The 13,050-nt window shown below is 39.7% G+C and overlaps 1 protein-coding gene across 1 annotated transcript; it reads right to left on the bottom strand.

The window, feature by feature from the left end:
• Positions 1 to 974: 974 nt before the first annotated feature.
• Positions 975 to 3,815, bottom strand: LOC123971254 (integumentary mucin C.1-like). The gene is made up of 5 exons (XM_046049969.1): positions 3,789 to 3,815; positions 2,807 to 3,326; positions 1,533 to 1,618; positions 1,314 to 1,422; positions 975 to 1,154 (listed from the first exon to the last, which is right to left on the bottom strand). Exons 1-5 carry the CDS (start codon positions 3,813 to 3,815, stop codon positions 1,138 to 1,140), a joined length of 759 nt encoding a protein of 252 aa, XP_045905925.1. The 3' UTR covers positions 975 to 1,137.
• Between the last annotated feature and the right edge of the window lie 9,235 nt (positions 3,816 to 13,050).

Genomic DNA, 13,050 nt, shown 5'->3' on the forward strand with positions numbered 1-13,050 from the left:
AGCACTTAGGCTCAGTGAATGAATGTGTGCTAATGAAAAGCGCTTTGAGTGGTCGAAAAGAATAGAAAGACGCTATACAGAGCATTTACAATTATAGATAGCACATAACATATTTTACATTTCATTAGGCATTATTGTTGTAAGTGTTTTTTTTAAACGTTTCCTCATTTTTATGTAGCCAAAGGGAGGAGTCAGCGAAAAAAAACTTTACTAGTTTCCTGGTTACTGGGCTAGTCAGCATGACGGCTGCTCGTCCAGCCACAAAGCATGGGACTTATTGGCACCTCTTAAAACCTCTGATATATAGATTATATTGCTTGGTTTCAGTTTCCCATTGTACAGTGTAAATTATTTGACACATGATCCAAATGCACCTCTCAACTATTCCACATTTCTGGGAAATACAGCCAACAGTGTTTGTAATGAAAATATTGTTTGGGGATTATAGAAATTGAAAGCGGGTCCTAATGTTGACTTTTGGGGTTTTTTTAGATTTAATTTGGCATAATGAAAATAAAGAGACATTAAAGGGGACTGAGCCTAAAGTCCTCTACTTAATGGAAAAGACCCTTTCTCACACCTGGCATGCAATTTAGCTACTTCTGGTGATTTGGAGAAAGGGCTAAACAAAATCGCAATATGGCCAACTGCAATTTTCAAATCGCTGGAGGGACAGTTGTTAGAGATACCACTTTAAATTAAATATTGTCATGGTGCAGAGATGTCCTGGCCTACACATTGTATTCTAGAGACTTAAAAAAAATAAAAAAAGATGTTTTGTACAGATCCCGCTAAAATATTCATTTTAATATATAAATATATATAAAAAAATAATGATGTATAAAGGATCATTCCCCCTAATATCGCAAATCATATTGCTATTGCAATATCAGTCAAAATAATCGCAATTAGATATTTTTTCAAAATCCTTAAGCCCTTTTTGGAGATATTGATTGTAGATCACAGCAGCACAGTGGAATACAATGGCTTTTAATGTGTTGTAATCAAACTGTAGAAAACTCAAATGATATGATGAAACCGCTGAGGTGAACTGCTCTCTTTATACATTGACTTGACTATTTCTGTCCAATTGAAGCTTCTATGGTGCAACCCTTTTATGATGTCATGGCGACTGTTTCACTGCACTGTGAACACTATAAAACAAAATGGAAAGAAAACACAGATAATCAACATCAGAAGATCTATCTCATTCTCTTCGCCTACCCATTATGTTGTGTATTTGCATTATCCTTGATCATATTAGCTAAAGAGCATTCACTAAACAGTTATTTTACACATTCTGTTTTACACACCTGGAGTCGGACTGGCAGTGGTTGGAAATGGAATTGTGGGAGTTTCGGCTCTAATGTTTCTCACCAAAACTTTGAGGGTTATTCCATACGGGAGGCGATCTTGAATGAACTAAATTCAGAGAAAACACAGATATTTATATTGTGTTTGCATTATTATTTGATAATGTTAGCTGTACGGCCTTCACATATCTGTTATTTTATACGTTCTGTTTTACAAACCTGTTCAATAAGTGCAGCGATGGATTCATTGCTGACCTCTCCAGAGTAAGCTATCTTCACCTTCAGAAATGCCAGTATTTTCAAGCCTGTAGGGATTAAAAAAAAACATTACATGTGGAAATTAATAAAAGACTAATGTGTTTGAAAAAATCCTGGTAAATGCTATATGTCCTTGAACATGCAATTATTGCAGTTCCATTACTAATGTTAAAGATAACATCAGGACATTATCACAAAATTAAACAAATTAGAAGAAATGGCTTTGAAAGAAGTCTTTACTGATCATGTATTTTCATTGATTTTATTTACAAATCACAGCTTCTTGCAGCCACACACTCTCATCCACAGCCCTCTACATTGTTCTCTCTATCTGTCCCCATCTCTAGCCCCGACTCCCCACACCTGCCATCTTCAAGCATCCTCACAGACTATGTATATTTGTCTGTCGCTCTGCTGCCAGTGGACTCGTCCATCTTTGCGATTGGTCATCTGCTGCTAACACTGCCTCTTTTATGTTAATGCGGGTAGACTTATGGGGTTGATAACCAGCTTCGTGTGACCACTTCTCGCGATCACGATTGTTAAGGTTAGTGAAGCCAGATTAAAAAAAAAGATATCCTGGGTATGCTGAACTTGCTTTGTGGTACAGGGCCCTGGCCTTCTCTGCTCACTCCTCATCTGTAAATCATTCCCTCATCAGCTTCTCAAAATACATACCAGTTCACTTCCTTTGTTCACTTGCCAGGTATTTTAGTTTCTCTGTGGTTCATGTCTTGGCCTCCAGTCACTACACCTGTATTGTGTTTATCTGTTTACCTGAGACCTGTATCTAGAACCTGTTCCTTCCTGCCTGACCTGTGCTTTTGACCTTTGGCATTGGGCCAAATTTTTTTCAAGCCATGGCAGGCCAGAAGAAAAGTCTTTTATTTTGGAGGCAGAAAGAGTAACTGTGAGATCTATTTCAGCACCAGCCGCTATCAATATTTATTTCAAATTTTTTATTTTTCTGCTTTCAAAGCACTCTATTCACGGATTATCTATTCACCAGATATCATTGCCGGCGGGCCGGTTGTGGCCCGTGGGCCGGCTATTGCCGACCACTGCCATAACCCTTTGGATTTCCCCATTGTGTTAAATCAGTGAACTGCATCAAGCTCTGCCTGTTAGACTGCTTTCAAGAAAGAATGGTTGAAACCAAACCAAAGCAAATAGGCCTACCTGCATTATAGCCAGGAAAGTGAGAGAGAAAAGAAAATATAAGGGAACTCGCATACCGTTGGTTGGAGCCAGAGTTGTGGTGATGGGTGCTGCCATGGTGGTCGTGGTGGGAGTGGTGGCAATGGTGGCGTTGGTGATTGTAGCCTCAGTTGTGGTGGTGATTGTAGCCTCAGTTGTGGTGGTGGTTGGATCCTCAGTTGTGGTGGTGGTTGTATCCTCAGTTGTGGTGGTGGTAGGATCCTCAGTTGTGGTGGTGGTAGGATCCTCAGTTGTGGTGGTGGTTGTAGCCTCAGTTGTGGTGGTGGTAGGATCCTCAGTTGTGGTGGTGGTTGTAGCCTCAGTTGTGGTGGTGGTAGGATCTTCAGTTGTGGTGGTGGTTGGAGCCTCAGTTGTGGTGGTGGTTGTAGCCTCAGTTGTGGTGGTGGTAGGATCCTCAGTTGTGGTGGTGGTAGGATCCTCAGTTGTGGTGGTGGTTGTAGCCTCAGTTGTGGTGGTGGTAGGATCCTCAGTTGTGGTGGTGGTTGTAGCCTCAGTTGTGGTGGTGGTAGGATCTTCAGTTGTGGTGGTGGTTGGAGCCTCAGTTGTGGTGGTGGTTGTAGCCTCAGTTGTGGTGGTGGTTGTAGCCTCAGTTGTGGTGGTGGTTGGATCCTCAGTTGTGGTGGTTGGAGCTGCAGTTGAAGTTGATCCTTTTAGTATTATTAATTAATAATTCACATTTTCAGTAAAACAATGAATGTTAACACTAATTCTAAAGGTAACATCAGGACATAATAACTGAAGAAATCAAATGAGAACAAAAAGCCTTTAAAGAAGTCTACTAGTTTACTAGAAGTTTACTAGTTAGTTTGCCTCTCAGTCCCTTCCTTCAGTCTCACACTCACTTTCAGCTCGCTAATCTCTGCACCTGTACTGTGTTTATCTGTTTACCTAAGACCTGTATCTGCAACCTGTTTTTGTCTGCCTGATCTATGTGTTTGACCTTTTGCCTGTTATTGGACTTTGGATTCCAGCCTGCTCCTTACTGGATTACTGGATTACTTTGCCTGTGTTTGCCTGCTTCCCCATCCCATAAGCATTTTTCCCTTACCAAACTTCCCTGTTGTGTTAAATCATTGAACTGCATCAAGCATTGAGCAGTTATATACCTTTAGGTCCTTCCCCTGTATTCCTGTTAGACTGCTAGATAGAGGCCAGTTAATGAATACACTTCATCAAGATTTGCTTTTCCATGACCACTTCATTAGATTCACAATATCATAGATAAAAGTCTAAAATACTTTATAGCATCTCCTAACTAAAAAGATATGTCTGTGTAACCAGAATTGTGTGCTTTTTAGTTTTTGCAGCTCTGATAATTGTGATATGTCAAGAATAGCTATCCTAGTTATATAACAAAAACAACACCCTATTTAAAATGAATAATTACACTTATACAATTCCATACAGACACATACTGCAAATTTCAGTTAGTTAAGGCAATTAGTGTAAGTGTAATTTGTTCATTCACTTCCTTTTTCTGTTGGGGGAAAAATCGGCTCTCAGACAGGCTCCCATTGTTCACTTAAAAGAGCCAGCTCATAAAGCCAACTCGTTCACAACCGACACATCACTCATTTGATGTACTTGGAGGAAAATTAAACTTTAAACTAAAATTTATTTCAGGAGCGTTAAGTGTTGAATCAAATTATACAGATGACCAATCTCAATGCTTTCAAATATGTATTTTAACCGTACCCAAGAGAATTCCTGCATTATAGCCAGGAAAGTGAATGAGAAAAGAAAAATCAGGTTTTCACATACCTGTTGATGTTACTGCTGTATCTGTGGTGGGAGCTGGAGTTGTGGTGTCTGTACCTGGACTTGATGTATTTGGATCTGGAGTTGTTGTGGTGAGTGGAGTTGTGGTGTCTGGAGCTGGACTTAACGTGTTTGGATCTGGAGTTGTGATGACTGGAGTTTGTGCCGCAGCTGTGGTTGTTGTAAAAAATTTCAGGAAAACAGTGAAATCAAAGATCTCAGTTTTACATATCTTGTCATTTTCATTGTATATACTGGCTTTAATCAAGGAGTGGAAATAATAGGATCTATTATTCAAGGTGGGTTAAAATCAAAGGCATCTGGACCTGGTTGAAAATACTTGAATACGTTTCACCTCTCATTCAAGAGACTTCTTAGTTCTGACTTTCTTTGCTCTCTATCTGTAATATGTACATTGTTGTCCCTTCAAATTTGCAACGTTAATTTTGATCATTTCATCCTCAGACAATTAAGGCAAACAGTGGGTGCATTTTTTAATTAGTCGTATTACAATTTCTAACAACAATTAAACATTTTAAGTCCAATTTCTTGTCTGATTTTGTTTTCTGCAAATTTATTTATTTCATTAAACAACTATTAATTGCTTTTATAAAGGAGAGATCAAAAACAGACAATAACACATAGCAGTATTTTATAGAATGTCTTATAAAACACAAACTGAAATAAAAGCATAAATATCTCTCCACTAGTTACCTTGTCCAGATAATGTATGTAAATATCCAAGGACAAATATCCAACAAAGGATTCTTCTTTCCATGATGGCTGGTGTTGCTTCTTACTACTCCAGGTACAGACAACTACTCTGTCTGTGACTGTATATTGCACTTAGTTTAGAATTGCTCCTCCCTGAACTATGGAGGAAGTTACAAGACATTGGTGACAGGGCCTCCTTTCACTTAACCTGAAAAACCAGGTAAGTCACAGACACACATGTTAACAAAATATAGGACAATAAAAATTAAGTCATGAAAAATATATAATTGGGGAAAACTATCTGCAGTGACCATGCAGCATTAAGTTCACAAAGAATAATTATAACTGCACCATGGATGCTCTTCTAGTTTTCAAGATTGATTTAGTCATTATCTGAAGGTTGAACACTTTTGGCTTTTTCATCAATAATTTTTTTTTTTTAAAGGATGGCAATTCAATTTTCAAGCTATGTATTCAAGGTTAAATGAGGGCAAAGAACATCCCCTTCGACATTTTCGGTTTTCCAAAATACCATTGGACTTTGGACCATGGGCCATTGCCAAAACATTACTGGAAACCCTCATCAAGGTTGTCAAACAGGTTTCTTTTTTGTGTAATGCAATTCCTCTCCATCTGTTCTCTATGCCTTTTGGTTAAATCAAAGTCTACTATTCTACATTATTAAGTTATTTTTTTTTATCACTGCTTTAATCACATCCGGGGAACTCTAAGCTCAACTCTGATAAAAACTGTGCAGATTCTTTTAGCCGTTGCCTTTTGCTGATACGTTTAGTTGTGTTTCTGTGTTCACCGAACTGGGAAATCTTGAGCATGTGAAAGCATAGTTAGCTAGTAAAGGCTGTCTGTAGAAATTGTGGTAAGATATTTTACTTCCTCATACTACTAATATAACTGCTATAAGTGGAGCTGCTATGGTGGATACATTCTTCAATTTGATTGAGATTTCAGTTGCATTTTAAAGTCTTATTTTATATCAACAATGGGTAAAATAACTGTGTGGAGAAGAGCTACTTAATTCATTTCCAACATCGAGGGAGTTTACCACATGTCATGTGAAATAGTTTATCACATTTAATGTGAAAGTAGTTGCTTTGATGATGAACCCACATCACATCACATTTCCCCAGCAACAAACAGACACACGCAGTTGTTTGCAGTGAAATACTCTGCCCACTGTGCACTACCTGGGCAGCACCAGACAGATACAGTGACTAGCTTGCAAAATTGTGGAACATTTAGAAATATAAATAGGAAACTATTTGCCATCAATGTGGAAAAAAAACCCAAGGTGGTGTTTAAAGCTTGTTGCACTGCCCCAAAGTAAATACAGATTTAACTTAATTTTTAAAAGCATGGTTATATACTGACTTTTTATATATATACTGATTTTTTTTCTATTGTGTCTACTACGAAACGAAAATCCTTCAATAAAACATTTGTATATCATGCATAGGGGGAATCTATGTTAGATTGCTGTCGCCTCCTGCTGGCCATTAGAAAAAATACAGGTTTTAGGGCATTTCTGTATTTTACTTCTCAGAACTCAGGAATTTCCAAGTTGAAAATTTCTGACTTTAGACCTCAAAGTCTTCCAGGTGCATAATGATACATGATGCTGAAAGTGAATGAAAAACATGGCTTACGTGTTTCTTTGTCAAGTGTACACACAGCTGAACCCTCAGCAGTGCCCTTAGTGTTCATTAAAAGGATGGTCGTTTTAATGAAAACTAGTGACATAAATAGGCTATACTTTACTCATAAATGTGTTGCAGTTTAGCTACATCAGTTGGTAATCCTCAAAAGTTATTAAATGTTGTAAGACCCAGAGGTTCCCGCTTTTAATTTAACCCATTTAGAGGGACATCTTTTGTTTTTCTTAAGTTCCTTTTATCAATGTGGGTAAAGTAACGTTATGGCTCGAGCTAGCAATGATCATGGCTACTCATTAGCTGCTCTTCAGCAAGTGTGTGATTATGAAGACATTGAACTGAAGGAACAAAATAAAGAAGTAATTTCCTCAATCCTTGCTCATGACTAACAACAAGACAGACGACCTCTGAAAAGCTCAAACCTGAAGCAAGTTAAAAAGTCTGTCCAAGCCTTCAAGTGGCAACTTAAGGAAAACACTGGTGCTGTTGTTAAAATCAAAGAGTCGGTGGACGCTCATACACAAGCTCTGAAAGGAATAATAGAGGATGTGGAAGAAGAGAATGCAGCATTGCATAAATTGTGTCTGGAGCATACAAGATATAAACAGAGATGATTGCTATGACTGAGCGGCGTCCCAGAGTGAGAAGGAGAAAACATCTGAGAAGAAGTTATCAAGATCCTAACCAAAGTTGCCCCCCTTTCAGCCGAGAATCTGCAAAACATGATGGATACTGTGCACAGGCTTTAACCAAAAAGTGACAGATGACAGACCCAGGCAGATCATCTTACAGTTTGCTATAAGAACTGTCAAACATCAAGTCTGGAAGATGTCCAAAAATGCCAAGATTTGCAACGATATGCAAATCTGTTTCAGGGAGAACCTCTGCAAGAAGGACTGAGAAGCCCTTGCTTGTCTCGGGCCAAATGTGGAGCAAGCCAGGAAGAGAGTACTTAAAGCCTACCTTCAGGACAGCTAGAACACCCCTTTTTGCTTTAAGCCTCGGAAACGTTTGACTTCGGCTAAAGCTTCTGTAATGTTATTAAAATGCTCTAACAACAGTAGAATATCTCTCAGCCACAGCTTTCCAATGAGATTCCCTCTTAAAAAGGGGTATTCGGCAGGTATGTCCAATTAATCCTCTTTTACATATATTAGCTGCAGAATTGATGGCGATACTATAAAAACTCTTCAGACATTCAGGGTATTGAAATTTTGGGGAAGGATTCATAATCAGTCAATTTGCTGACAATACAGCACTTAAAAAAGATTTCAAAAGCTATTGATAAAATTTGTCTTTTATCTAAAGCATCTGGTCTGACTTTAACCAACATCAAGGTCAAAGTTGAAGTAACCACTAAAAACAATTACACGCAGTAGGCCTACTGCCCTCACTAGTCCAGTTTACTACAACTTAGCCCAGAACTCAGGACACTGTTTTAAACGGAAATGTTTCGTTTTAAGGAAACAAAGAAAGAAAATACATTTTGTAAGCAAGTGAATAAGACATTTATCAGTACTCTACCCTTAATGATGAATTTAATTATCTCTGAATTTATAGCACCCTTGCATTTTAATGAAAACCAGATTTAATCAGATTTCTTGTGGTTAGAATTTCTGTCTTTTCCAGAAGTTAATTTTAGGTTATGCAATTTCAAGGAGTCTTGTGCTCGGTTTGTGACACATACAGGAAAGTGAACTTGAAATGTGTAAAGGTCATGGAGAAATTTTTCAAGATGACAATGTCATGTAATGGTTTGGTTGAAACCATTGCATGACATTATGAATGCAGAAAGAGTCATAAAGCCTTAATCAAAAGTGACAGTGGCTGCAAACAAAGTGCCACACTAAATTGTTGTTTTAAGTCCATTATACAACAGAACTATAAATACACGTTTTTAGTAGTAAGAAGAAATACGTACATTGCACGTGAAACAATAAAAAAATTCTTTGCTGCATAGCTTTGCAGCTGAGAGAGGCAAGTTTACCAAATGTATAAGAGACTTAAAAATAAGGTAAGAACTTTATCCCAAGGGAAACTGTATAAAGGCGCTGAAATTTCTGTGTGCCTGCAGCTTTAAGACTCTTCTTCTGTGGTTTCAGAAGAGGAAGTGTGTAGCTAGTGTTGGCTATAATGGGAATGAAAATGTTTTTCAAGTCTTTTTATATACAGTCTATGGTTCAGGTTCAACAAGCATAGTGTAACCCACGTGTCTTTGATGATTAGCATCTTTAGTTCCTCCTGAATGATCTAGCTGTCGCCATTGCTCCTTATGTAAACCCCTTTTACTGCAGTCTGTGATGTAAAGTGGTTAGTTAGATATGTGAGGCTCCTTATATCTTTCCAAAGAGTAATATCCTCATCTATGGAATTGTAGATTTATGTTTAAAGGGGCATAGTAATGTTTTTTTTTATATTTATATTTGATGATTTAATTGTATTATATGTGGATTTATCATTCACTTTGCATAGTTATTTAAGTACCTAATGGTGACTTATTTGTTTTTATCAGACTATAATGACTATTAAGAGACGTGAGAAGCACCCACTGACAAACAACCACTCACACTCACATTCACACCTAAGGACAATTTAGAGCCACCAATCAACCTAGTCCGCATATCTTTGGATGGTGGGAGGAAGCCGGAGCACCTGGAGAGAACCCACGCAGACGCGGGGAGAACATGCAAACCCCACACCGAAAGGCCTGGGACGACCGAGGTTCGAACCCACGATCTTCTTGCTGTGAGGCAACAGTGCTAACCCACCCCTACCCAAAATCCAAAATCCAAAATATACAAATGATCAAATATCAACATTGTTATGGTAAGGACTATAAAATGCTCATATCTCAGTTGCTTATGGACATGGATGCAAAGTGGCATATAGTTATAGTATGTTTGTACAATATAAAATCTCAAGTGCAGGTGCAGCCTATAGTATATGGTAAATTCAAAATGTTCAATGATTATGATATTAGACGTATTGTCCCATTTTTGCACATTCTGCTCCATAATCCCTTGTAAACCTGAAAGTTATGGTAATGATTCTAACCTGTATTGTATTGTGTACAATGAAGCAGCTAAAAAAAAGTGCATTGATTGATGCAAGTCGACTTGGGGTCTCGGATCATGACTTTTAGTGGGCAGCCCTATGAAAGCCACTGCCAAAGTGGCAAATATAAGTGGCTGCAAGAGACAATAATCCAGAGAGAAAGAGACTAAACAAAGTAGAACAGAGATGAAACGGAAGCTCCACAGCTTTTGCAGTATCCTCCTCTCTCATACCATAACCAAAGAATCAAGCGCCACCTGCTGGACAGAGCAAGCCTTTCTGGTGAGCTTGTTGATTCTATGACTACCCTCATCCTGCATGGAATCAGATTTGTGCCAATTAAGTCAAACAAAACTTCTTAAAAATCAAACAAAAAATTTTGAATTTGGAAGAGAATAAAGCTTCATCTCAAAAGTAAAATGTATAACCTTTGACAAAAAACAAATTATTGGTCTGTGCTTTTTGGACAATAAGTCCTTTAGTTTACAGCTCCCTCTGCTGCTCTCTCACTGGTCAGACTTTTGCTCTCACTGTAAGCTTTGCGGTTAGGCTGCCAGCTCTCTCGATCAGGCTGTTTGACTTTTTGTTTGCAGTCTGACACAAAGGTCTCTCATGGGTGGAATTTTCAGGGGTGTGTCCCCATTAGCTAATGAGTGTTTGAGTGACAGCTCAGTGCCCTCACACGTTGTTCAGTACAGCGAGGTGTTTTGACCCTCCAAGCTCTGGAATCTTCACTGGAAACGGGATTGCTACAAGATGAATAAAGTGTAATTATTGATCATATATGTTGCTTTTACCTAATTTATAACGTTAGCTAACTGGTTATCTGATTGCCAGCTAAGTAATGCCTGTATTCTGTGTGTTTGTGTGAGATAGCTTTTATTAAAAAACACTATAATTTGCCTTTTCTTTGTAGAACAAGGTAACACACTCAGATACTCAATGTTTTTGAAAAATATAATCAATAATCTACAATGCAGTCCCATAGAATAGAGCTGTGTGTGCGTGTGTGTGTGAGCATAAAAATCAAAGCACCCCCCCCATTAGCCATTTACATTTTTGAAAGTGAATGAAATGGGTTAGTATGTGCTTTACCAGTTTTACATGCTTAGCCCATTATTATTGGCACTGCCATGCCAGAAAGGGCTTTGCCCGGAGCACAGCTAACCCTTACCCTAAAATCATTATTACTGGGTCGGACTGTGACTTTACAATCACAGGTCCATGAGTAAACTGTCTTATCAGTTTGATTCATTATTTCGCCTTTAGTTACTGCTGCTGGAATTTTGTCTTCAGGACTAACCACAGCACTGAAACAGCTTTGAAGAACTCTTGTGATTTAAAGATCAACAGTGCTACATAAAACCTATCCTGGTATTTCATTTCTAGAGCTGACTGCAGCCTTTGACACCACCAACCACAGCATTTTAATCAGTAAACTAGAAAATTCAGTTGGCCTATGTGGCTATGTCTTTAACTCTGGCTCTCTTCCTATCTAACCTGAAGGACATTCTGGCTCTTTACAGCTTTAAAACTGGCAATTATAACATTTGCTGTGGGGTCCCACAAGGCTGCACTGGACAATTACTTCCTGGGTGTGAATGTGTATGTATATTTTTATAACTGTATAGGCCTAAAAACAATGTGTTACCCTTTCTTCTAACCTTTTATTGTACAATGGTAAATAAATTACCTTGATACCTTGTTGTAGGCGCTTCAGGGCATTCAAAATGCTGCAGCCAGAGTACTCACTGTGACAACAAAAACTGAACATGTTACTCCTATATTTAGGTCAGTTCACTGGCTTCTTGTCATGAGTTGTAGTTTTTGCCATTTGTTTCTGGTGTCCTTCTGTTTTCCTGTTCTTCTTGTTTCCTTGTCCTTAGTGTTTATGTCTTGTCTGGTGTTCTAGCTCGTAGTCCTGTGTTGTTTTGATATTGGTTTGGTAGTCTACTTGTTATATTGTTTCTTAGTCACTGCCTTACTCTTGTTCCTGCGTTTTAGTTCTTTGTCCTTGTTCCCAGTCCTGTACCTTAGTTCATGTTAAGTGTTCACTCTGGTCTGTTTTGTGTTCAGTAACCTGTGTACCATCTGTTCCCCCAGTTGTCACTCTGCCTGCATGTCAGTCTCTCTATTCACTGTCTCTCTCTGCCTGCCTCGTTAATCTCATGTCCTTAACCTGTGTTGCTCTCGCCCTGCTCGTTAGTCCCTGTGTGTGTGTGTGTGTGTGTGTGTGTACCTGGTGTTTCTGTCTTGTCTTTGTTGGGTCATTGCATGCTGTCTCCTGTTGTTTGTCGTGTCTCCCGGTCGTGTTACCCTGCTTCCTTTGGATATCTGTTTGGACTACCTTTGTTTTGGGACTCAGTCATCAGCTACTCTGTTTGTAAGTGTGCTCGCCTTTTGTTTGCTTATTAAAACCACTGAACCATACCTGCTCCGCTCTGTGTCCTGCGTTTGGGTCCTCCAACCTGCCTCACCCATACCAAACTGTGACAGAATGACCCGACCAAATATGGACCCAGCAGACGCAAAAATGGAGAGGGAGAGGTTTTTGGACGTTTTGGCCGAACTATGGACAATCTGGCAGTTCGCGTCAAGCCGCAAATCCCAGCAAGCTGCCCTCGTTAAGGCTCACTGGGAGGTAGCCGCAAGGCCATGGCTGCGACGTCGACTGCCAAGGTGGGCCAAGAGTTTTGTGAACTCCAGCCTGTCTCCTGGCCCGCTAGCGCTGCTAGCCCCCAGCCTGTTTTCTGGCCTGCAAGTGCTGCTAGCCGCCTGCCCGACCCCTGGCCTACCCCTGCTCCCAGGTTCCACTCGGTGGTCCCACCGACACCTGTTGCTGGTCCCTCATCAGAGGTCCGACCGACACCAGCTCCGTTGGTGGCCCAGCCCCGTTGGTGGCCCAGCCGACTTCTGTTCCCTCGTCGGTGGTCCGACCAACACCAGCTTCGTTGGTGGCCCAGCCGACTCCCGTTCCTCGTGCTCCGTCGGTGGTCCGACCGGCACCTGCTTCGTTGGTGGCCCAGCCGACTTCTGTTCCCTCGTCGGTGGTCCGACCAACACCA

Source organism: Micropterus dolomieu, linkage group LG05 (genome assembly GCF_021292245.1).
Source record: "Micropterus dolomieu isolate WLL.071019.BEF.003 ecotype Adirondacks linkage group LG05, ASM2129224v1, whole genome shotgun sequence".
Lineage (NCBI taxonomy): Eukaryota > Metazoa > Chordata > Actinopteri > Centrarchiformes > Centrarchidae > Micropterus > Micropterus dolomieu.